This window comes from Dipodomys spectabilis, unplaced genomic scaffold (assembly GCF_019054845.1).
Source record: "Dipodomys spectabilis isolate Male_0828 unplaced genomic scaffold, ASM1905484v1 ptg000235l, whole genome shotgun sequence".
Lineage (NCBI taxonomy): Eukaryota > Metazoa > Chordata > Mammalia > Rodentia > Heteromyidae > Dipodomys > Dipodomys spectabilis.
In genome coordinates, this window is record NW_024870912.1 from 4,064,259 (window position 1) to 4,090,856 (window position 26,598).

At 40.4% G+C, this 26,598-nt stretch overlaps 1 protein-coding gene across 4 annotated transcripts in view; it reads left to right on the forward strand.

Moving 5' to 3' along the window:
- The window catches only part of Ptprm (protein tyrosine phosphatase receptor type M), an 845,793-nt gene that overhangs the window by 809,135 nt on the left and 10,060 nt on the right, over positions 1 to 26,598 (forward strand). For 2 of the 4 annotated variants that reach the window (XM_042699184.1, XM_042699186.1), the window contains 9 exons: positions 391 to 507; positions 1,214 to 1,264; positions 4,968 to 5,122; positions 5,313 to 5,448; positions 7,363 to 7,512; positions 8,455 to 8,628; positions 9,496 to 9,627; positions 15,913 to 16,038; positions 18,508 to 18,671. In XM_042699184.1, coding sequence (XP_042555118.1) covers positions 391 to 507; positions 1,214 to 1,264; positions 4,968 to 5,122; positions 5,313 to 5,448; positions 7,363 to 7,512; positions 8,455 to 8,628; positions 9,496 to 9,627; positions 15,913 to 16,038; positions 18,508 to 18,671 — 1,205 coding nt within the window. The remainder of the gene's footprint in view (positions 1 to 390; positions 508 to 1,213; positions 1,265 to 4,967; positions 5,123 to 5,312; positions 5,449 to 7,362; positions 7,513 to 8,454; positions 8,629 to 9,495; positions 9,628 to 15,912; positions 16,039 to 18,507; positions 18,672 to 26,598) is intronic. The other 2 variants (XM_042699185.1, XM_042699187.1) reach the window with 1 other exon arrangement.

Sequence of the window (26,598 nt, forward strand, 5' to 3'; positions counted from 1 at the left end):
ACACTTAGCTACCTCCCTCTTCCGAAAGAGTGTCTTTGATCTGTAGCCTTGATGACGGTTTTCTGCTCAACAATTTTCAATCACTTTGTGAAACTAGAAGAAATTTAAGATTCAAAATAACTGAAGAATGAAAACTTCCTTTTATGGTTTATATTTCCAGAATATTCTCCAACTAGAGATGCATGGGAGATGAACCAATACTTTAACTAGGATATCTAAAGTTATGAATACAGTTTGTTAACTTTAGACCATGTTCCTAAGCCGTACTCCTTCCATGATTCAAATTTAGCTTGCTTTTGGAAAGGTGGGGGGAGGGCAAGGAAAACATGATGCAGAAACAAGAAAAGAGACCATGCTCTAAACCCATCATTTCCTTTGTGTTTTCTGAAGGTCAAATGCTGTAAATACTGGCCAGATGATACAGAGATATATAAAGACATTAAAGTTACTCTAATAGAAACAGAACTACTGGCAGAATATGTGATAAGAACATTTGCGGTTGAGAAGGTAAGTATAAAAGCTGCAGTGATCCTATTGTCACTTCATAAACTCACTTGGGTAATCTATCCCTGCTGGTACCTCAATGCAGATAGGCTCTGTTACTGTCTCAAAGCTACATCTTGCCTTCTGAGTCTATAATGTAGCTCAGTTCCATCTTTAAAGTAAATCATTACCATTTCATAACTATCTTTATGTTTTGCAACTGAACACAAGGCAGTGTCTACATTATTCTGATCCTGGTTGATAGTATTTTGCCCATCTCTCTGTTCACAGAATAAATTTGGTTAAACTTTGATAAATGCCATCCCTGTTTGATAAATTTCTTCTACCTTGAATATCTACCTAAGGTTCCCAGTAGGAGTATGGATCAGTGCTCAGACACAGGTCCCAACTCCTCCTGGAATCCCTGAAGCTTTTTAGGCCTGCAGGTCAATATGGATTGAAGCGGTATCTAGACAAAAGTAGATCTACCTGGAAACCCAAGTGACCAGTCTCCATCAAACACCAGATACTGTTGCATGAGCCAACTCCTTCATTCATACTCACACCCATCCTACTGTATCTTTTTGGAGTTGTTAGTGTTGGGTCAGTGAATGCTGAGCTTTAGTTCTACCCTGCCTCATCCCATATGCATGGATGGGGCATCTTCTCTGGGAAGCATTGTAGGGCATAACAGGGAATTTCCTTATTCCCTCTCTTTCTGCTGACATAGGGAGGGGCCGGAGGTGAAGCAAACTGCAGTCCATCCAGAGAAGTGCCACAGGTAGGCTGTGGGGAAGGTGGAGGTGAGGCGGCTGAAAGAACTCTCTGCCTTCCAAACGCCCACACCAGCTTTTCCATGGAGAGCTGATTCTTCAGAACTGAGCCTTGAATGGACTTAGCAATTTTGTCATGAACTTGTTCTGCTTACACTCTTGAATGGTAGTGGCTCTCCTTGGGGGTCCTGGATGATAAGCAGGCTGCTGGCCAGTTGGCTCCTGACCTCCTCTTTGTTCTATATTCTCATTGTGTCTAAGTGTACTTTTTGGATTAAGAAAACCATATTGTGTTTAGGAAATGAAGGAAATTGTAGCATCTGCTTATTGGCTAATTGATGCTGATGATTTGAACTATCATTCTTGATTTGCAAATCCAAATTTGTCATAGTATGGCAAGGCTGAAAAGACTTTAGTTCTTTTAATCTGTTTCTCTTACTATTTAACTTTTTTTCAGCCTGTCTTTTTAAATAAGCAGGCAGGAGGCTTGGAGACTTCAAAGAATGTGAAGTTCTGGTTGACTCATTCTTCAAGTTCTGAATCTCACACTTTGATGTCGATTTTTTTTTTCTTTCTTAGGCAGGATTTGGGGGAAAATTTTGTGGCCGATTTTTGTATGGCTCTTGGCAAGAACACTCATGAATAACTGCATTAAAACAGTGATAAAAGACCCTCACTATTTTTTTTCTTAAGCCATCACTTAAACCCTGAGTTCTTTGAACAATAGTTGGCTCTCTAAAAAGCTGAAAAATGCATCTGTGTTTCTCAAGAAAGGGCTTGTTTCTTTACTCTTTTTTTAACCTCTTATTGTGCTTAGCTGCACAGCACTGCTTCTGAAACACCCAGTTATTTTAGACATCAGACAAGCAGTAAGGAAGTGGTACAAGGAAGAGAAGGAGGAGAAGCCTTTGAATGCACCAGGGGAATCAAAATGACATGTTAGTGATTTTCTAACTGAGCAGTTAGAATCTTGGAGGAAAACAATGCATCGAATGTAGACTTGAAACTTTCTCATTAAAACCACTAGCCAGGAGCTAGTGGTTCATGCCTGAAATCTTAGCTACTCAGGAGACTGAGATTTTAGGATTGTGGTTCAGAGCCAGCCTGGGCAGAAGAGTCCATGAGACTCCAATCTTCAATTAACAACCAAAAAGCCAGAAGTAGATCTGTGGTTCAAGTGGTAGAACATGAACCTTGAATGAAAAAGCTAAGCCCCAGTACCAACACAAAGAAAAAAGTAATTAGGTGTTTCCTTAAGATTCCTGCAATTCTGATTCCAAGTGCATATTGCAACAGAAACCTAAAGGTGAAAAATGGATTTGGACTCTCTTCTGCAAAATGAACAGACAGTTGCAATTTGAAACAGATGAATTCCTCTTTTGCATCTGATAGTTGTCTTTCCTTACCCACAAGTGTGATTGTTTTAGAATCATAGAATATCCATGTTAAAAGAATGTCCATAACATCCTTGTAGACGTAGGCTGTAAATACCATCTCCCTGCCTGTCCTGGCAATTGCTACCAAAATCTCCTACCTGTTACTCTTAGAAGCCTGTTTGGAGGAGCCTGTTTCTCTGAGAAGGCAGTGGAATATGATCCTGTGTCAGAGACAGAGCTTGCACTTAGTGATTAGGTCACCCACTTTGGGATAAGTGCTATAGAACATCGGTTTTCTTTTCCCATTATATTACATGGAAAAATTAAATGGCTATTTTTTATATAGTATTAGTGCTGTTATAATGAAACCTAAAGAAAAATATAATTAACATTACATTTCCAGTTGAGAACTATTGGGGCTGTGATTGCTGGTTGCATCTATGGCTTTCATCCCCAACCTCTTACAAAACAGAGAAAGGAGAAGCTGCTGTGCCCATGAATAAGAATGAAGGTTAGATGAGAAGCAATTTCCTTTGCTAATCTAGTCAGTAATGAACATATTAAAAGGTGGAGATTTATGGGTTTTCTGCACTGTAGAAACTGACATTTACCTACTCTGAAAATGAGTCTTAAAGATATTGTTGGGAGCCCCTCTCACAATGGACAGAGCTTGGGTTTAGTGATGCTACAGCTGAATCTAATAAAGAATGAACTGCTTGTTTTCTTATTTGCAATAAGTCAATATTTATTGCCAACACTTCCCTAGTTCTTGTTTATCCAAACCCATTGTTAGGAATTGAGTAACAGGGGTTCAACTGTATGACTTCCATTGGAGATTCTGAGGCTGCCAAAAGTTAACCTTTTTTCAGCAGTAGGAATTTTTGGTTTTTAAGTATCTAGTACTCTGGTCTGGGTCAGTGAAATAGACAACACTGTTTATTTGTATTATGATTTTCTGACCATTTGAGTTCCTTACTGCTTAAACTTTTTTAAAGAATAGCATTTCATAGTAAAACAAAAGAAAACAAATCAGACATTTTTGTGGATTATTTTCTTACTGAGTCATTGTAACACAATGATAGCAAACAAGTCTTATCTTAAAATCGATACTTGTTTGCTTTGTCATATCTTTCCAAGCATGTGAAAATTCTGAATTTATTCTTTGTTTGCCAAATATGTATGAATGATGGATAGAAAATACGATAGTGTTAAAGTGTGTTTACCTTTAAGATGAAATAAAATCAAAGTCAAGACCTGAGCAGAGGCAATATTCAGTCAATGCTTATCCAATGAGAAGACAGAACAAGTCAAATTTGATCCCAGATGTTATGTGACCTTGGTTATTTTTGTTTTCAAAACAGATTTTTTTCTTAAAAGAGTCCTAAAGGTTTGTGGTTAGAAAACAAAGCTAATGGGTATGAATCAACTTACTTTTAAAATAAGAGCAAATTACAAAGCAAAACAAGCACAAAGTCTCATTTCTTTCTCCTCCCTTCAGTTCAGTGGCCTACAGCTACACCTCTGCTTCTTCAGTTTACTAGTCTAAGAGAAATTCCAGCAAAACACCCCTCAATTCCCATGATAGGCATTTGCTGGCATGTCTGCTTCCCACAGGGAAAGCAACTTAAAGACAGGAGATGATATCTCCATATCTCTAAAGGTTTAGTATCTAAAGTAGTAGGGTTACAAAATTTTTAGTGAGTGGGATGGATGAATTAAGTGTCAAACCATTTAAAAGCCACACAACAAACTGGGTTGCAATGGAAATTAGTTCCCTGACAGATCTGGTTGGAAAGTATTCCTTTGCTTGCACAGTGTGTATGCCCTGGAGTACTTGGTATAACGAGGTACGAGGCAGGGGAAGGGGCCTGCATTTCAACTGTGGTGAAAATGAGTTCTCTGACATATACTGTTAGAAAGCAGTTCTCTGGTTGTACAGTGTATATGCCCTGGAGTACTTGATACAAAGAATAGTAGGATACAGAAGATCCAGGACCAAGTCCTGCATTCCAGGAGCTGATGTTGAAAAGATTTTATAGACAGGAATTTTGAAGAACTAATGACAGCATCCACATATGGAAATGTGCATGTAAATTAGCATGTTCCCCAAACATGACCCCCCCCCTTTCACATCTACAACCATCTTTCTAAAGTGTCCAAAGCCTTCCAGATTGTTTGTTAAATCTATGAGTGACCTTCTTCGCCAGAAATTCAAGGCTCTCCGAAGCCCTAGACTTAACTCCTGAGGGATGTGTTAGGATGCTGGTTGCTCTTGCTTATCATTTATTTTCCTTTGTTCTCTTCTGCATCGTGGCTGTCCTACCATGGATTGCAGAGAGGTGTTCATGAAATCCGAGAGATCAGACAATTTCACTTCACTGGCTGGCCGGATCATGGGGTTCCCTACCATGCCACTGGCCTATTGGGATTTGTCCGGCAGGTCAAATCCAAGAGTCCACCCAATGCAGGCCCATTGGTAGTCCACTGCAGGTAAGTTAAACTCCCATTGCCTCTTAAGCAGAGATGGGTTCGGGAGCTTATAGAGGGTGATGAAAATGTTTGGAACTGGATAGAGGTGAATGTGTCTAATGCCTGAATTGTATACTTCTAATGGTTCATTAATTTAGATTTTAAGAAGTACAGTCGTTTTTCTCTACTGATAGACCCTCTTTTCCTGCAGTGCTGGTGCAGGAAGGACTGGCTGCTTCATTGTCATTGATATCATGTTGGACATGGCTGAAAGGGAAGGGGTGGTGGACATCTATAACTGTGTGCGGGAGCTGCGGTCACGGAGAGTGAACATGGTGCAGACAGAGGTATCACAGTCCACCCTCCATCCCATGGCCTGGTCTCCAGTATCTCTCCTGCATTCCCACCTCCTAAGGTCACAGGCAAAACAAAGCCTGCCAACTGTTTCTTCTAAATGACCTAGGAGAAAAAGTGGTGTGCCTGGCAATTCTGTTTCCTTCTTGCCCCTCCTTTCTGTTGTGTTCTTGTTCCTTTCATAAACAAAAAAGGAGTTTTCCAGGTGACAGAATCTTTAGCCAGGAGCTAATTCTCACATTTTTCTGTGTCAAGGGACCCAGTAGAGTCTCTACATTAAGCATTCAAGGTTTCAGTACCTTTTTTTAAATTTTTATTATTCTACCTTTTAAACTAGCTGGGAACCAGAGCAAGACCACTCGAGAATAACTAGGCTTCTATCAAGTGGCTTTAGAGTAGTCTCTGTACATTTTATTCTTCTCCAGGGTACTAGGAAGAACTCATTATTTTCCTGTCCCTAAACATTCTGCCCAGTGGCCTAACATCATGGGAATTTGCCCATTTTGTAGAAGTCTTTGGTAAATTGAAATTCAAAGTGATTCCAGAATTTAAATTTTTGAGAAGTTTTACATCTGGTACTAAGAATTTCATCTTTTTATTAATATTTGATCCCTGTAAGTAGACCTTACAATCTAGTACCTTGAAAAGGATCCATAAAGGAGAACAAAGAATAATAAATACGAATCCTTATGTTGAGATTGTGCATAAAAGCTGTGAACACCACTGGGAAATCTAATCCATTCTTTTAGCCAGCATAAAAATAATAGAAATTGTAAATGCTGCTTTGTGTTCTCTTTAGGGTAGAGATACTTTCTTTTAAAGATAATAATAAAAAAAAACTAACACCAAAAACAGGCTGGTGGGTTGACACAAATAGCAGAACACCTGCCTAGCAAGTAATAAGCACGGAGTTCAAAATAATAATAAATAATGGAAAATTTACTAATTGGTTATAAGAAACGTCTCTGTCTAGTCTAGTCAAAATTAAATGACTCATTTTTATGCATATTTGCTTTTTATTTCTTTTGCAGTATAGGGGAATCAAACCCAGGACTTCACACTTGTAAGACAAGTGCTTTGCCAATGAGCTACACCAGCAGCTATGGAGTACCCATTTTTTAAACTATACACTGAATGTATGCATGTAAAGCAGCTATACTCTACTCTGAACTTATAAGAGCTTTTACTACTTTGGCCTTAGTTGATATTTTAAATAATTGGTTCCCAGTATTCAGAACTGCTTGTCCTCAGCGCAATGTCAAGCTTTTCTCTTCGTTTAGACTGTTAATTTAAGTAGCAAGTTCTCTTTTCAAATTACAAAAATTCTGCTCATTCCTCATCTGAACAATGAAGTTCCAATTCATGGCATCAGAATTTTAGAGGTTTTAGTCAACATGATCACAATGATATTGTGCCTGCTCTGAGTTATATAAATATCTGTGGCTTTGTATAATTCCCCATGATTCCATAGTATATCAGTCAGGTAGCATACCAGCTGTGCCATGTGAGAGGATTACTACCACTGAAAAACCCATGCTCCTGGCATCTAGGCAGGACCACAAAGTCAGTCTGTCTGTCTGTCTGCTGTCTATCTGTCTCTCTCTCTCTCTCTGTCTCTCTCTGTCTCACTCTGTGTGTCTCTCTGTCTCTGTCCCTCTCTCTGTCTCTCTCTGTCTCTCTGTCTCTCTCTGCCTCTGTCTCTCTCTCTGTCCCTCTCTTTCTGTCTCTCAGTATCTCTTTCTGTCTCTGTCTCTGTCTCTCTGTCTGTCTGTCTCTCTCTCTGTTGAAAACACGGTTTCCATTATCTTGATGGTGTGGGGCTAAAATCATTACTGTCTTCTCTCACTCTCACTTTCTGGGGCTACCTTGGTTTCCCCATCACTGACCAGTACCCTCTGTTTCTCCAGGAGCAGTATGTGTTTATCCATGATGCAATCCTGGAAGCCTGTCTTTGCGGAGACACCTCCATCCCTGCTTCCCAAGTTAGATCTCTGTACTATGACATGAACAAACTGGACCCACAGACAAACTCAAGCCAGATTAAAGAGGAATTTAGGGTAAGACAGACTAAAGGGGGAAGCAGTTGGCTGTGACTTTGTGTCTTAGAAAGTATCTCAAAGCCAATTTGGAACCTTTCAATCAACACAAGGTTCCCCAACCTCAGCACCCCTGGCCTTTGGGGCCACGTTGTAACTTTGCTGTGGAATTGTCCTGTAGGATATTTAGCACTATCACTGGGCTTAAGATGTCTATGTCACCAGTGCCATGCCAAACACTTGTGCAAACACCACCATGTTCCCTGGGGCACAGGGGATAAAATTACCTGGTTACAAAACATTGGTCTAATGGGCCATTTACATTCTAAGTGAATACCAAATAGGCCTCCGCACAGGAGCCTATGTTCAGAGTGTAACTAACCATGGGTGCAGTAAAGTAATGGAAATGCATGTGTCAGGAATAGTTGGTGGGCATCCATAGATCTTCCTGCAGATATAAAACCCATATTCAGGTTTTACCTCAATGGGCTAGACCCTCTCCCAGCATCTGCCCTCCCAATCCTTAGGTGTCCAGTCATCCTACAGTGTCGTCACACCTTTTATGGATCTGCCTCTGGTCCTTGTGTTTCATAAGTACTTTTGGTACACAAAATCTAAAGAGAGGGAAAAAAGTCTAAGTGGGGTGGTACTGAGGTGGGGATAGGGTGGCCCATCTTGCAGTCAGCTGCAGATGTGAATCTTTTATATGCTGGACAAGAGACAAATGTACTGTGAAGCTCCACTTGTCCTCTGTGCTTTTTAAACACAATAATGTTGTTTATTTAACCCACGATAGTATATTCTTCCTTTATGAGACACATCATAACTGTACATATTTGTGGGATAAATGTGTCATTTCCATGGGCTTATTCATGCTATCGACCAAGTCATCGCAAGGATGAAGTCTGTCATCTGTCTTAACCTGGCTGAACCTAAATCCTGTACCTTCCTTTTGTCTCTTAGACCTTGAACATGGTGACACCAACACTGCGTGTGGAGGACTGCAGCATTGCACTCCTACCACGGAATCATGAGAAAAACCGGTGCATGGACATCCTGCCCCCAGACCGCTGCCTGCCCTTCCTCATCACCATCGATGGCGAGAGCAGCAACTACATCAATGCTGCCCTCATGGACGTAAGTCCTCTCTCTGCCTGGGGAAAAAGTCATGCATGTGCAGACCTCACCCCTTCAAAGGCACAGACCAGTTTCCAACAAAATAAAACTTCAGAGCCATGCATGTCTTGTGATCTCTCAGAGGCCACCCAGAAGTGCACACGTTGTAGTGACTCTGAACACAGATTAACCTTCTGGCTGAGATCAAAGCAGCAGCTGTTCAGTGGTCAGGACCATGGCCTGGAAAGGGACTGGCTGCATTATTTTCAATCCCTGTTCTCCTAATTTAAGCAGTAATTAACATGGAAAGAAAGCACAACTCATTACTTCCTGTCAGTCTGTTTACTTTTGGCTATTGAATGGATGGGAAAGTAAATGGCTATTTTCAGTGCTAATGTGGAAATTGTCATTCTGTTGATGTGATATATCACGATAAATTTGCTAGTGCTTTCCAGAAGGCGTGTATATCATGTGTGTTTCCTCTATTGGCAGGAATAACTAGCAACATCATACATACAAATGACAACCAAACCTGTTTTAGGAAAAGTTGAACTGTTTTCATTATGCATAACTTTTAAAGTAAACTTAAATAACATTAAATATGAACATATTTAATAAACAATAAAATAGTTAATGAGTAAAGCCAGTATTGGCTTTCTATCAGAAACATAAATATTTGGTAAGAAGTATTTGATGTTTTCTTGGTGTTAAAATGAGAATATTTCAACATTATATTGAGGCTATTCTGAAGTTGAAAATACTGACAGACTTCAACAATCGATAAATATGTTCAGCGTTTTTGTGCCATCCATTTTCACGTGCATAAAATAGCTTCCTCTCTTCACATTTTCCTTAGTATATTTGGATCTTTCTTATTTATATTTGCAGAGCTATAAACAGCCTTCAGCTTTTATCGTCACCCAGCATCCTTTGCCAAACACAGTCAAAGATTTCTGGAGACTGGTCTTGGACTATCACTGCACTTCGGTAGTTATGCTCAATGATGTGGATCCTGCCCAGGTGAGTCCCAGGGGTTATTGTAACAGGGGTCATCCATGTGTGTTCTGCACATTAACATTTGCGGACTGCCATGCCAGAGTTGACATGCCAGTTGATAATTGAGAACTGAGGATACTGAAACACTTGTATTCAAAATCAGACACCAGTGGCTCACACCTGTGAACCTAGCTATTTATGAGACTGAGATCAAGAGATCTCAGTTCCAAGGCAGACAGAGCAGTAAAGCCTGTGGGATTCAATGTCCAATTAACCACCAAGAGGACAAGCTAGAGATATCACTCAAATGGTAGTGTGTCAAGCCATGAGCAAACAAGCTGAGAGTGTGAGGCCCTGAGTTGAAGTCCCAGTACTAACAGACAAACAATCAGGCACTACGAAGGACTGGAGGAGAAAGTCAGTAGAAACCCAAAAGACATAGAGGAAGTAACAAAGCAAGACAATGTCAGAAAGTAGGTTATCCCAAAAGAAAAGGAATATAGCAGAGCCAAAGCTGACAAGAACTCAAGCATCTGGCAGAGCAAGCAAACTGAAAGACAGTAGAGATAGGACACACTTCTGTTCCCACCTGAGTGGAGGGACTTACATGCTTCCTAACACTGTTCACTGAGAGCTTACAGGTGGGGAGTCTCAAAATAGGGGGTCAGTGGAAATAAGCAAGAAAGTTTAAGGAATGTCAATTAGTTTTGTCAACTCTTTTTTTTGTGTGAAAATACCGCACAGAAGGGTTACAATTACATGGGCAAGATAATGAGTACATTTCTTATCAAGCATTGTAGCCTCCTCCTTTGTTTCCCCTTCCCATCCCTTCCCATCCTCTCCCCACCCCCCCACCAAAATTATAAAGTTTGTTTTCAACATAACAACTTGTACATCTCATTGTTGCAATGGGTCCACCTGTATCCCTAGTTAAACGATTTGTTTTTTCCCTTCCCCTCCACAAATTATACCAACATCAAATAGTGAAAGCAGGAGTTATACCATGGGGGAGAGACATACAAAGCAACAAATAAATAATCTTATAAATGTGTTAGAAACAATCGCATGAAAGAAAAAACATTTGAATACATATCTTAGGGTTCATTTCCCTAACATCAACTTATCTGACCTTTTCTGCTTGCCTCAGACATATACTAGCTATTGCAAATAAGGGAAATCATGGAACCTATGTTTCTTTGGGCCCAAAATGTGGTATATATACACATGGAATTCTATGCCTACATCAGAAAGAATGACATTGCCCCATTTGTTTTGTCAACTCTTGAGTAAAGATATTAGAAAAAAACAAAACTAGGACTTGTAAATAAAAGAAGTTCAGAATGACAAATGGGGTTTCTCTTAAGCAGAAAAAGAGAATTGAATAGGATAATTCACCATTAAAAGTGGGGCTTAGATGGGCCTGTCAGAAGGGTGTTGGCACCAAAGCCTCATAGGAACCGAATTTATCCCAATCACAAACTTTATTACCATGACGAGGGTATAAGAGAGGTCAGAGTTAGCATATTTTAAGAATACTGTGGAGGTGGGAGGGAAGGGATGGTAAGAGAAAACAAAGGAAGAGGCAACAATGCTTGATAGGAAATGTACTCATTACCTTGCTCATGTAGCTGTAACCCCTCTGTACAGTATTTTTACAATTAAAAAAAAAACTTAAAAAAAAAAGAATAACCTTGCTAAACCAGGTGCCAATGACTCATACCTGTATACTCAGGAGGCTGCAATCTGAGGAGCAAGGTTTGAAGCCAGTCCAGGCAGGAAAGTCCATGAGACTCATCTCCAATTAACCACCAAAAATAATACTAGCTTTCAGCAAAAAAAAAAGATCAGGGACAATATCTAGGACCTGAGTTCAAGCCCCAAGACCAGCACCAAAAAGAAAAAAAAAGAGAGAGAGACAGTAAATTTGCTCTGAAGCTGAGTTAATTTCCTAAGTAGTAGAGACAATTTCCAATTTAAAAAAAAAATTGATGGGAAGAAAATACGTTGTAGGAGATTATAGGAAGAAGACATCTTGTCCAGTGTAGATGCTAAAATACTTTGACTTTTTATTTTTAAATCATGGCAAACTTTATTGACATAGATCACAAGAACTGAAATGGAAAGAGGCAGGACATGGACACGGAGGTTTATGTGTTTTTAACTGTTTAAGGCATTGCATTATATTGTTAAGTCTCTCTTGAGATCAAGTTAATGAAATAATAATGATAACTACCCTTATTATAGTCTTTTTGGCTTAAGAAGCTTAAATATTTTAGAACTCTTCCCTGCCGAGGCCGCAGAGGGTAGACCACAGCCTTTACAACACACACGGTTCAAAATAGAAGCCAGGAATCTGGCTTTCTGAAAGATTTAATTCATAGTACCACAGGTTAAGTTTCATTGATTCTAGATTTTTTTGGTCATGGAATGAGAACCATCCTGATATTTTTTTCCCTGATGGGAATCCTGCAACATGGTGACCTATACTGCTTTTGTTCATGTTAGTGAACAGGACATTAGAGATGCTAGCATGTTGTTAGTGAAGCTTCATTCTAAACCCAAACTGTCTGTTCTCCAACCGTGTTTTGGCTGACTGATGGCAGAAACACAAAAAGACTCCCCGTTTTATTCAGTAGACAGAGCAGGTTTTCAGAGTGAGAGAAAAGAGGCTCTCGGGACTTAGTCTTTTAGTGAACACTAAACTAAGCATTTGAACTTAGAGCTTTGCAACTGTACAAGAGCAGCACTCAACTATTTTTAAGTATTTATAGGCTTGGTGCATGGATGTGTTATGCACCATTTAAGCCATTTTCTACATGGTTTCCTTGGGCAGAGTGTAGGATGCCATGTGCCAAGAGCCAGGCGCCAGCCCGGGCCATTGATATTTCCTTGGTATAAATGACAAGCTTTTGATCAGGCACTTGAACTGAGAGAAGCAGCAGAAAGCAAAGCTGGCTCAGTCAGTAGGAAAATAGACAGAACAGTTCAAATGGGCATGTTACAGCTTTTATTACTGTCTTGGCTTCCCATCATCATGCTTATTAATTTTAACAGTGGGTGCCCCTTAGTATCAAAAAGAAAATAAGAATCAGTATGCTATTGTTTGGCAAGGCAAGTTTAATAACTTGTCACCAGGAAGTACTAGTGAGGAAGGAAAATTTTCATGGAAGCATTATTTTAAATAAATGTGGCTTCTAAAATACAATCCATGTAGCTAACATAAAAAATATCCTACTTGTATTCTTAAAAGTCCAACATTTAGCTGTTTTGTGTATGTGGTAATGCTAGGACTTGAACTCAGGGCTTGAGTGCTCTTAGTTTTTTTTGCTAATGTGTTAAATTTGAGCCACAGCTCCACTACCAGCTTTTTTGGTGGTTAATTGGAGAAAAGAGTCTCAAAGACTTTCCTGCTGGAAGCATAGAATTCCATTGTGTATGTATTCCACATTTTTTGACCCATTCATCCACTGAGAGGGCATCTGGGTTGATTCCATATCTTGGCTATGGTAAACAATGCTGCAATGAATATGGTCGTGCTGGTGGCTTTAGTGTAGCCCAGTTTGTGGTCAGTTGGATATATGTCCAGAAGTGGGATTGCTGGATCACAGGGAAGTTCTATGTTTAGTATTTTGAGGAATCTCCATACTGCTTTCCAAAGTGGTTGAACAAGTTTACATTCCCATCATGAAGTAGTGTTCCCTTTTGGACACATCCTCACCAGCATTTGTTAACACTTTCCCATTCATAAGGAAATGGAAAGATTTGGAAAAAAGTATACTAAATAAAAGAAAGCCAAATCCAAAGAAACATAGGTTGCATTATTTCCCTCATTTGTAATAATTAAGATGGAGAGTAAAGGACAAATAACTACACCTGGACATGATTAATAAACAAACTAAACACTCACATAGTGAGAATAAGGAGGCTATTCTTAGGAAGGGATCACAGGGGCTTAAAAGCTATATAAAATTGTGCTTATCGAAATGAATTCCAAGAGATGGAAATTTTTTTATCATATTGTTTGTGGTTCTTTTTTTTTCTCTTCTTTCCTTTTTTTTCTTTCGTTTATTCCCTCCTGTCTCTGTTTTTGAGTTCTGTACCCTTTGTCTTGTATATAAGTTTATCTGAGCTGGGGAGGGGAAGAGGAAGCACAGAAGTGGTGGGACAAAGGGTGAGCCAGTTCAACCATGATACTTACTAGACACTGTGCTGGAAATGAACTTTATACTTTGGGGGGAGAGGAAAGTTGGGAGGGGAAAAACTGGGAAAGAATGAGGGAAGGAGTGACACTATTCAAATTGAAATATACTCATTAACTGAATCATATAACTGTAACCCCTCTGTAAATCACCTTTACCATAAAATAAAATAAAAGAGACTTTGCTGCCTGGGCTTGTCTTCAAATTGTGATCTTCAGATCTTTGCCTCCTGAGTAGCTAGAATTACAGGTACAAACCACTTATGCCCAGCTTAATCTTTAGCTTCTTTATCATGAAAAGAAAGAAAGAAAGGTAGCTGTTTAAGTTAATTAAGTTAGCCGAGAACATCTCTTGCAATTTTGGATATAAATCAATCTTTGCAATATTTAACTAAATGGATCAAAAAAAATTACATGGTTGGACGCCAGTGGCCAAGACCTATAATCCTAGCTACTCAGGAGGCTAAGATCTGAGGATCATGGTTTGATGCTAGCCCAGGCAGGAAGGTCCGTGAGACTATTATCACCAATCAATTAATTACCAAAAAAAGCCACAAATGGAGCTGTTTCTCAAATGCTAGGATACTAGCCTTGAGCAAAAGAAACTCAGGGGCAGTGCCCAAACCCTGAGTTCAAGCCCCAATCTGACAGAAAAAGAGTTGGGTGGTTTGTTTTGTTTTGTTTTGTTTTTTATGAAGGTCAGGCACCAGTGGCTCATTCCTGTCTGATGACTCCAGAGGCTGGGATCTAAGATTAAAGATTTGAATCCAGTCCAGGCAGACAAAACTACACACACTTTTTTCCAGTTAACCAGCAAAAAGTCAGAATTGTAGGCATGTTCAAGTGGTAGAGCACCAGCCGTGGCTATAAAAGCTAAGGGAAAGTGCTCAAGCTCCAAGGCCAAGCCCCAGTACCAGCACACAAAAAAAGTTAATGGAAATTAAACCAGTAGATTTACCTTTAGTATTCAATCATCTTGCTTAAAATGAGATGTTAGGCTTTTTATCTTTTCTCGCCCCATACAACAAGTTAGGAAATCACAGAGTGGCTCTCCTCTTGCCTTGCCACAAGTCATCTGTTCCTCAGGTGAATCCGAAAGATAAAAGTTAAAACATACCACTCCAAAACAGGCCTCTAGAATACCAAGCCCCAAAAGAAGTTTGTTTTCAAACTTTAAATGCCTATTGAGGCTTTAGAGATCGAAGGAACATTTTTGAAGAGAAAGGATATTACTCTTCCCATCTGACTGGCTCCAGGGTTAGGAAGTTTGTAGGATGATGACAAATGACAGTTCCTCAACCACCATGCTCAAAACTTCTCTGGCCCACTGATGTCTGCATTATGTGTGCGCAAAAGTTCTAGTCCCTTGGTAGCACCAATATTGGACTTTGATGCTCTAAGAAATTAGGAGGAGGTTTTGTTTAGTTTGGGTTTTCTGAGGCAAGGTCTCACTATGTAGCTCAGGCTGACTTTGGACTCACTATGTTTCATTGACTAGAATTCAGAAAGCCTCCTGCCTTGGCTTCCTGAATGCTGGAATTACAGTGTGTGCCAGTATGCCCAGCAAAAAAAAAATGTGTTTTTAATCAGGCCACCCCTAGGTAAAATGGTGAAGACTTTTCTTTTGACAACTAGTTTCCTAGATCTGAGCTGGGAGGAGTAGAAGTAGAATCTGAAAGAGCAACCCCAGCACTGTTACTGGTTGTCCCAGAACATCTCCATCCCCAAGATCAGCCAGGAAGCACAGGATGGAGGTTGGACATTAGCAGGGCTGTATGGCCGTAACTTTTATTGTGGCACCTGATGGCATCTCACTCAGGACTGTTTTGGTAAAATCCACATGACCTTCTGAGAATGCAGAATTGTTTATGGCTAGCAGATGTTTCCTGTGAAAATGAAGAAGAGCCTAAAAGGACGGTAGTAGTAAAGGAATCCATCTTCACAAAAGGCCTAACTCTTGCTTGCTGCAAAACAGAAAAATCCTTTACAGGAAGTAAAGGATTTCATGAGGTCTTAAGAATTGCTGAATGCTGACAGTGACCTTATCCAAACTATTGAGTATATTAATTTTGATAATTGAACATGTGTTTGTTTCTATGTCTTCATTTCAGTTGTGTCCACAATACTGGCCTGAAAATGGAGTCCACAGGCATGGGCCCATCCAGGTGGAATTTGTGTCTGCAGACTTAGAAGAAGACATCATCAGCAGAATATTCCGGATTTATAATGCTGCCCGAGTAAGTGCTGGAGCCAGTATTGCTTGCTTCATTGTTTTCTCAGTCATTGAACTTGAGCTAGTCACTCTTTGTCATTCACTGCTCCAGAAATTTGTATGCCTCCGGGAACAAAATCTTAGGGAACTTATGTTCTAACAAAAGTCAAGTCTAACAGAAGCCATGTTAAAGCAGACAATATTCGATAGTACTTGTTACTCCATAACTGAAAGGAAGACTTTACTCAGCACCATGACAGAGCAGGAACCACTGCTACAGGGTCTTGCAGTGGGTGAGAGAGCTTCGGGTGCATCTCTGAATACAGCATGGGCAAATTGGGATGGAGAGCCAAGAGAAAGTGAAGGGAAATATCAGAGATAAGGGAGATCCTTGCTGAAGACAGGCCAGGGGGATCAGATATCAGGTGGGCATTATAAAAGCTGAGGAATCTGATCAGATATGGAGATATTTAGGTAAGGGAAGTTCTAAGTTGATTTAGCAGGGATTGCTAAAATTAAGCTTCTTAAATGTGCAGGGGGCCTAAGAGAAGGCCCAGGAGCCCAATGAAAGTTTGATTAAGCAGAGAAGCTTGCCAAAAGGCAGATGATAGCTGAGTGCCACTGGCTCATGCCTATAATCCTAGCTAAGAACTGAGCATCTTTGAGACTCGGTAGTTCAAAGCCAGCCCAGGCAGGAAAGACCATAAGACTCTTATCCCCAATTAAACATCAGAAAAGCTGAAAGTGGAGCTGTGGCTCAAGTGGTAGAGCACTAGACTTGAGCACAAAAGCTCAGGGACAGTGTCCAGGCCCTGAGTTCAAGCCCCAGGACCAGCACACAAAAAAAGGACAGGCAATAAATAATAGCTGTAATATGGTCGTTAGAAGGTAGTCCATTTATAGGAAAAGGAGAACACATGAGGACAATGGTCAGGAAAGAAACCAGTCCCCATTTTGAATAGATGTACCATGAGAGCAAAGCTGGGAGATGGAGGGTGTGGCCATGCGCTGTCTGGATAACTGCAAAGGCTAGAGCCCTGCCTATTCCTGGGGAGTTGTAGGTACTTTGGGATGCTGGCCTGAGTCCAGTAGGCAAAGGCCAGAGAAGTTCCTTGTGGGAGGCAGGGATCCTGCTGGGCTTCACAGGTAACTGCTCTATTGAGGGGTTTGCTTGGAAAGAACTGGAAACCATTACAGGGTTGTTAGTAGACAAACCACACTGACATTTTTGAAGGAAGTTTCTAGCTCCTGCATTGAACAAACTGTAAGAGAAACTCATCTAACACACACCTGGATAGCTGACAAGTGACAGTGTTAAAACAGGAGTGCTTATCACCCAGAAGGTAATAGGTAGTAGCGAGATTTATGTTCCAAGGTGGAACAGCCCGACCCAGTGAGTCAGAGTAACCCAAGATTTTTATTAGAAGAACCGAAATGATGGAAATGGCATTAACTGAACTGCAAAAGGCAGGTATCACAAAAATGGGGGCACAAGTGAAGAATGGATCAGAAGGTTAGTTTTACATATAGGAAGTTAAAGATGATTCTTTGAGCCCTAAGTGGGAATGTCAGATTGGTCTTGAGTCTGTAAGGGTGACAGGAAACATCTTCACTGGAGATAAAACACAGGAGGAGGTAACAATGCTCGATAAGAAATGGACTCATTACCTTGCTCCTTGCTCATGTAACTGTAACCCCTCTGTACAGTATCTTTACAATCAATATATATATTAAAAAATAAAAAACTTAATGATTATTGGTTATGCAGAAAATCCTGAGACTAAAATGAAATCGAGAGAGAGAGAAGAAAAAGGGATCCTAGGACTGAGGCCAGAGGCTTCTCAGAGAAAGGAGGCTGCAACAGAGGAGAGCCAGCTGAGGAGAAGGAACAGGCCCAGGGAAAGTGTTGAGAGCAATCGCCTGCACTGAGCGCTGCTGAAGGCTAGTCCAAGTAGTTGTCATTTTTCTAATGTCAGCGCAGGAACTCTGGTTTTTTTTGAATTCTAAAATTCTATTTAACTATGTCTAAAGATTAATTAAAACATTAATATCTTACATTTATGTCAATAAGAAAATGTAACATATTCATGGAAACACACATAACCTATATCACACTAAGCTCAAAAATATGTACTCTTTAATTTATCTGTAGTTAAAGGCACTTCCCCACATAATGCACAACGTGGTCAGTCTCGATATTATCGTTCACTTGGCTTTTACAAAATATAAGCATGCTGCTTCACTTTGGCTTGTCTGTGGCCTGTCATTTACAACACCTGGTCTTTTTTTTTTTTTATTGCTACTCGAGATTAAAAATCGTAACTCTTCAGGCTCATAGAAGCTGCCTTGATTATTTGGTGGCCAGACTGTTCTTTAATAATGTCCTGCTCTGATCTGAAGAAAAAATAGGTGCAATCAGCCCACTGGAATTCAATAAAGAAAATATAATACCTGTTTTCACTCTCCTCCCTGATTGTTGTCTGGCTCTCTACAGCCTCAAGATGGATATCGGATGGTACAGCAGTTCCAGTTCCTGGGCTGGCCAATGTACAGGGACACACCAGTTTCCAAGCGTTCCTTCCTGAAACTCATTCGCCAAGTAGACAAGTGGCAGGAAGAATACAACGGTGGGGAGGGCCGTACAGTCGTGCACTGCTTGTAAGTACTTGTGCTCAGCAAAGCTCTTCTCAGAAGGACCAGGAAGAGCTTAGCTCAGCTCTCTCCTCCTTTTCCTTTGTTTCATTACAAATAGAAAAGAAGTCACACTGTCACTGAGGCCTCCATGGGCTTTCAAGAAACAAAATGAGCACATTATGCACATTTCTTGGTCTGTTTTCTGTTTCTGTAACAAAGTACTTAAGACCAAGTAGTTTATAAACAATAGAGGTTGTCTAACTCAGGGTTTAGCAAGTTGGAAAGTCCCAAGAGTATGGACTTTGGCATCTGGTAAGGGCCTTGGTGCTGCATGCTAACATGGTAAGAGCATCACATAGTGAGACAGAACAAGTATGGTAGCTCAAGTCTTTCTTCCTTGCTCCATAAAGCCACTAATGCCACCTAGGGGCCTCATCTTCATGACTTCCTACAATCCTAATAACTTTCCAGGGATTCAGCTCTACTATATGACTTTGAGGATTACGTTTACTACACATGAACTTTGCAGGGAGCACATTCAAACTATATAGCACAAGGCATTATAAGCATTGACCTTGTGATTGAGACAATCCCATCTAAAACAAAACAAAAAGCAAAAACCAAACTTAGAACACCTGGGTAGATGCACTGGGTTCCTCCTAGTTTGGAGAGCCAAGTATTAAGTCTTTTAAGGACGTTTTTGAGCTGGTTTTCAAACTGTTGTAGTGATTGCCTCACAGAAATCTACAAACGCTCTAAGAGCTCCCTCCTTCCCACCAAAACTGGTCTGTCCCAATATTTGGTAATTCTGGGTTATTGTGTTGGAGATTTCCAAGGAATTTTATCAGTCATAGGGCTTGAACTCAGGGCCTGGCTGCTGTCCCTGAGCTTTTTCACTCAAGGCTACTACCCTACCACCTTGAGCCACAGCTCCACTTCTGGTTTTCTGGTGGTTAATTGAGATAAGAGCTTCATAGATGGTCTTGCCCAGGCTGGATTTGAACCATAATCTTCAGATCTCAGCCTCCTGAGATCTGATTAGGATTACAGGTATGAGCCACTGGCACCCAGTGTCCAAGGAAATCTTTATTTGCCTTTGTAAGTTTTAGAAGAGATGTTTGCCAAAGAAAACATAGTGTTTATTGGGAGGATCAAGGATATTGGAGGAACTTTTAAGAGGTTGGGCCTAGTGGGAGGGGTTACTGGGAGCATGCCCCATTGGGGATGGCGGGACCCTGTTTTCCTCCATTTTCTTTTGCTTTCTGGCCATGAGGTAAGGGGCTTTCCTCTACCACATGTTCCTACCATGATGTTCTGCTTTACCACAGGACCAAATCAGCCAATCTTAGGCTAGGCCCTCCTAAGCTGTGACCCAGCATAAACCTCTCCTCTTTATCAGACTTGACCATCTTGGATGACTGTCTAACAAAGACCCACTGTCCTCACAGGCTGACCTCCAGACCAGCAGTTTTAGCAGGTGCTAAAAATAGAAGAGCCTCTGCACAGATGATTTCTACCCTCACCTGTACATTGAGAGTCGTTTGGGAGTTTGTGAACAACATGTGCCCTCAGGCCACATACAGATCAGTTAGCTCTCAGTCTGGGGTAGAAGCCAGACATCAGTTCATTTTACAGCTTCTGGGTTATTTCCATGTGCAGTGGCTATGCAGAGTCACTGAATCAGGTGCCATGCTTTCCCCAGCACTTTCACCTGTGTTTTCTCACTGGCAGTGATAGGTAGCTAATCATCCAGCTGGAATCGGCTTCACGAAACAGGCAATTAAAAAGTCATAGCAGTTAAGGAATATGTTTAGAGAATCGCAGACATGCAAAATATAAGCATATGCTACTGTTTAGAGGAGTTACTGTTATTAGAAGTACACCATGAGATCTCTTCCAAATTGAAGGCAAACTCTAAGCAGACCAGCCTGAATTAAAGTGGTGAATGTGGGTGAAGGCACAGATTACTCACCACCCAGTGCCCGCCCTGAATTCTGCACTGATTCTTGCCAAACCAAAATTCTCTTGGGAAGAGTCTGAGGAGCTTACTTATGCCTGTCATCCATCAGAAGAGCCAACTTTATTGTCTATTAAGTGGTATATTAGCTATTCCCACTACTGTCCACCATTCTTTCTCTTGGGTACAGTGCATGAGAAACATCTCTACCTCAGTTTTATTTCTCTTAAGTACAGATGTAGCCTCTAATGACAGTGTAAGAGTTCACTATAGTATGCTAACTAACTTAGGCAGGAAAACAAATGACACTTCAATTCAGTTGTATTAGATTTGTTTGTTGGAGTTTTATTTTGTCTTGTCTTGTGGTGTTGTGGTCAAACTCAGGGCTTAGTGCTTACTAGTCAAGTACACTACCACTCAGCTAGATCCCCACTCCATCAACTCAGTACTTTTAGATACTAAAGATATTTTTCACATAGTTCTCCTGTGCCTAAAGACCTCCAGCACAAGATCTGGAAACATAATCCAGTACCTAGATCAGGAGATTTCTAGAAAAAAAAACTTTAATCCACAGGACTAAGTCACCAGGGGAGGAAATTAAGACACCCAGACAGTTGTAAGGGAAATTTTTTTTCTAAAAACCTTCAAGTCCCATAACCCCTGGACAATGTTCTTCTCCATGAATCAGCTTTGACCCTCAAACTAAACAACCACTTGCTGCTCCATGTATTATCATTCACCATGGCTGTGTGGCTGTCATGGACAGTGGCAGATGTCTGTTGTTCTGTACTTCTGCCTCCCTGATATCCCTGTCCTTTCCTATGGGGAAGGTACCTCAGTTTTTCTTGGGGGGGGGGTAACTATTCACTCCCCACACAAAACAACCCATGGTCTTATCTTAGCATGAAGCTACTGTCTTCTCTCTTAGCATCTAGTTGGGCATAATACTTAGGCCCAAGAGGGTTGTCATTTACATTTCTAAATTTTTGAATAAGACATTTTAAAACTGAAGCTGGGTGCTGGTGGCTCACGACTATAATCCTAGCTATTCAGGAGTCTAAAATCTGAGGATCAAGATTCTAAGGCACCCTACAGTACAATCAGTAAAATCTCCTGAAACTCTGATCCCCAGTTATCCTCCAAAAGGCTCAAATGATGGGTCAAATGGTAAAGCATTAGTCTTGAGTGAAAAAGCCCAATGAAAGTGTGAGGCCCTGAGTTCAAGCCCCAGTAGAGTTTTTAAAACTAGAAGCCACAGAATATTCAATTCTGGCTTTAACCACTGCAAAAAAAAAAAATACGAGTACTAATTTAAAAAAACAAGACAGGGGAAAGAAGAGTTATTAAAACTATAACAAATAAGTTTAAGTTGCTCTTGTCCAGTATTGTTCAGGAAAGAGCGTTTCAGAAACATTGTACTAATCCTCTTCAAGGTAAAGATTTGCATGGTGCAGTGCCACCTATTGGCTCAGAGCAGAGAGAATGCCTGACCTTCAAGAAGACAATGCTTGATAAGAAATGTACTCATTATCTTGCCCATGTAATTGTAACCCCTCTGTATGGTATTCTCACAATAAAAAAATAAATAATTTTTTTAAAAAAAGAAGAGCTCTGCAGACACTTAAGAGTGGAATAGTGCCTTGGGTCACATACAGGAAGGGGATGCTTTCCTTTAAAACGTTTTCCATCTTAGGAAACCAGAAAAAAAGGAGCTGAATTAAGACACTGCCATTTTGAGACTCAATGAAAGTAATAGATGTTGCTGAAATCAGATGAAAAGCTGATGGTGCAAACAAGGCAGCAGACTAGCAGTCTAGTGACAGGAAACAGACTAACAAGCAAGGGAGGGGCCAGAGCAGGACCACAGCTCCCTGCCACCGATTTACAGCCTCTGTCCCTGCAGCTTGACAGAGAGTGGTAGGGAGAACGCCCATTATAAATAGCAATCTTTGGATCATGGCCCAAAATGTGAAAGCACAACAAACCTTCAAGAAAACACCAGAGAAACTCTTTGTAAATGCAAGATTATCAAAGACTTGTTAAGAGAGACCAGAGCACACAAAACTATTCACAAAGAATATGGAACACCATAAAACCAAAAACAGTGGTAAATCGGATTTCATTAAAACGAGAACCTCCATCCATCAGGAGACATTAATATGAGAGCAGAAAGCAAGACAGGGAAGAGAATTTTGCACTCCATACATCTCAAAAAACAGTCAGGGCCAGAATGTCTAAGAACTAGTGCAAGTCATTAAAACAAGACAGACAAATCAATTGTTTAAACAGGCAAAAAAAAAATGGCACTGCATTTACAGGAAAGGAATAAGGATATAACTCAATGGTAGAACCCTTGCCTAGCATGTGTAAGGCCCTTAGTGAGATCCACATTACTAAAGAGGGAGAAACCTATCCAAACAGCTATTGCATACTCAACACCATTCATTGTTAGGAAAATAACCCATTAAGACCAGGACTGAATACCACTACACGCCACCACAGTGGCTGACATGTAAAAAAAACAAAACAAAACAAAAACAGATGATAGTACCAAGTGTTGGTGAAACTATGGAGAAACTGGAACTGTAATGCACTGCTGGTAGGAAGTAACTATCATTAAACTGTCTTGGAACTGTTTGGCTTTATCTACCAGAGCTAGACATGCACACGCTATTGGAGCTCTTCTGTTCTAGATAAGTGACTACAGAAATGAGTTCTGTGTCATTGGGCTTGTTAATCACAGGATTACTCATAATACCTATAAACTGGAAGCAGCCCAAACAATTGGTATTGGATAAGTGAATTAGAGTATACATATTTATAGGAAATCTTAACAATATAAAGAAACAAATTACTGATACTATGCAGGGGCAAGTCACACAGATAACATTAAGTGAACTAAGTCAGACGTGAAGGAGTACATACTGTGTAATTCCAGTTAGGCCAAGTTCAAAACAGAAATAATGTATGGTACCAGAAAAAAGAAACAGAGATGGAACTGTCAAGTTTTGGCAGGTGAGTGAGGCCCAGGAGGCTGACCATGGTCTGTGTCCAGATCTGGTAGAGCCAACATGCTGTGTTCATTTGATAAAATTAATCCAGAATCCTACTTACGATTCATGGACTTGATTATAGGTATGCTATTCTTTATTTAAAAAGACGACATAAAACTTCATTATGGGCTGATCAAGCTAACATTTACAATAGTGATTTACAATCATTGTCAATGCCCAATCTTAAAATTACAAAACAAAAACCAAGTATGTTATGCTTCCTAAGGAAAATATAGTCATAAAGCACCTTTGTATGAATAAAGGGATGTATTTATCCATCTATTTGTCCAACCTGTTTCCTTTTCAAGTTCTAGTGCTAACCACCAAAGAACAGAACATATAGGATTAGGGAGAAACAGGTTAAATGCTCTCAGGGAAATACAATGAATGAGAAAAATCCAGAATGTGGAGCTCTCTACAGGACAGATACTCCGTTTCTTCAACATATAAATTCCCCAAAATAAAAGAACAGAAAGGAAACCTATAGATTACAATAAACTTGTCTGACATACCAATCAAGTGTAATGTACAAGTTTACTTAAACACAGAATTAAGCAATTATTAAAAAAATCTGAAAAAATTGAACACTAGCTATATATTTGATTATATTAACACAATAATGTTGATGTCAGATGTAATAACAATATTGTGTTTAAAAATAATTTGAGCCAGGTACCAGTGACTTATGTCAGTAATCCTACCTACTTAGGAGGATGAGGTCAGTATTGAATTTTGAAGCCAGTCCTGGCAGAAAAGTCTGAGAGACCTCATCTACCAAAAAATAACCAGCAAAAAACTGGGTGGAGGCATGGCTCAAGTAATAAAAAGTTAACTGAGCCAGCAAGTCAAGGAAGTGCAATGTCTTGAGTTCAAAGGCCAGTTGTGGTGAATGTAAAGGTTGTTTAGCTCCATGGAAAAAGAGATTGACCCCAGAGTGGGAGTAATGAAAGTACAAGATGAGCCTGAACATCTTACAGTTCTAGAAAGTAAAGAAAAGCTCAAAAGAGAACAGAGGTGCGTGACAAGAACATGGGAGTGAATCCAATGGCACTTCTAGTGGCCAGATGTGGAACAGTTTAAGCCATAAAATATTGGTGACATTGGATTTTGGCTCCTAGAATAAAATATCACTGTAAATACTTACATAAATAACAAAATCAAGAATACATTTTTAAATGGGTACAGAAGACTGCTCCTTCTTGTGGTAGATGTTGAATGAGGAATGAAAATACAAAGTCAACACTGGGCAGGTAACACAGTCAGAGGTTCTTGGAGAGGAGCACTCCCAGTGGATGAGCAAGTCAGTAAGCAAACCGTTGTAGAGAAACAGTATATTTACATAGTCCCAAGGAATCTTTCCTCATTATTAGCAAAGAGAAAAATGTATTAACAAAAAGAAAAATGATCACTTAGTAGTAAAAACAATCGGCAGGTATCATCTTGTGAGCAAGGAAGACATTACCAAGAATACGATCAACATCACAAATCCCTTCAAGGATGTAATTTCTCTTCTGTGATTTTCTTGCCAAAATTCTTGGTCTCCCTTAAGACATGGCCAATCATCAGACATCAGACATCTCTCTCTGTCCCTCTTTTTTTTTTTGGTGGTACCAGAATTTGAACTCAAGTCCTCACACTTGCAAGGCTGGCACTCTTACCCAAAGCCATGTCTCCAGCCCTGATTTTTGCTGGTTATTGTCACAACTTGCTGCAACCAAGGACAAGGTTACCAGATGTTGAAATTGAGGTGTGGAGCACCAAGGGCCTGAAGCCTTCGGCCAGCTTCTGGTGCCCCAGGTCCTTTTAGCAAGGTATTTATCGAGTAGGGTACAGGGGCATATGTGCTGAAAGTGAGGTATCAAAATTTCTTGAAGTCACCAGTACCAACATGTGATGTAATCTTATTCAAGTGATAAGTGACTTCCTTAGGAGGTAAAGGTAAGCACTAAATGTCTCACAATTTGCATAGACTATTGTCTATCCCCTAGCTCCCAGAAAGTTTGGGGTTGAATTAGCCATCACCCAGGATAGATATCTGAATTCCTATCAAACCAGGACTGACTGACCTTTTTTTGTATTTAAAGATTATAAAATTGGGTTATTGCAAAAGAAACTCAAGAATAACCAGTTAAATTCTTATCCCCATGCTACCCAATACAAGCAAGATTAGGTCAGGAACCAAGACGCACAAAGAAGCCTGCTTGAGGCTGTTACTGGGAGAGAGAAAACAGGGTAAGCAGAACGTTGAGGTAAATCTGCCAGGGCGGCAAGGGGGAGAAGGCTGCAGATGTGGCCCTGGGTCTTTGGGAGAGACTGAAATTTTAGGAATGCCTGACTGCCTTTAGTGACAGCATGATGCAAGGTAAGTCTTTACTGAAAAGCAAGCCGTTCATCAAGTTTTATCCTTGTCCCACACACTCTCCAGAGCCCACTCCTACCTTCTCTCTCCCCCTCCTCTCAACTAAAACTACTCTGCCCATAGAGAAGATGCAATCTTAGCTGGGCTTACTGGTGGATGCAGCCCCCATCTCCCCACCACCCATATTCTCAGTTCTGTGCTGCAGGTAGAATTTCATCACTGTTCTAAACCCAGTGTCTCTGCATAACCACCATTCCTTCCCCCCCAGACTTCATTCAGCACTGAATCTTTTGGCTACTTTTTAATAAAATCCTTAAGAGTCAATTACTATGAAAGATCAACCAAGTGATCATTATACATAATACAAAAAAAAAAAAAAAAAACACCACCTGATTGACCTTTCAGGAAACACTCAGCATTCTGAGAGTTCATGTTGGGAGGAGGCTTTCCTAACTCCCAGTCCTTTCTAGTCTCACAGCTCAGCTTTTTGGGCTCTCTCACAGGTTATTTTAGATAAGGGTACATGTGTGTCCCTATGTCCACCTCTTCATTGAAATGGGGTCTTTGGGGCCCAGGTTGGCC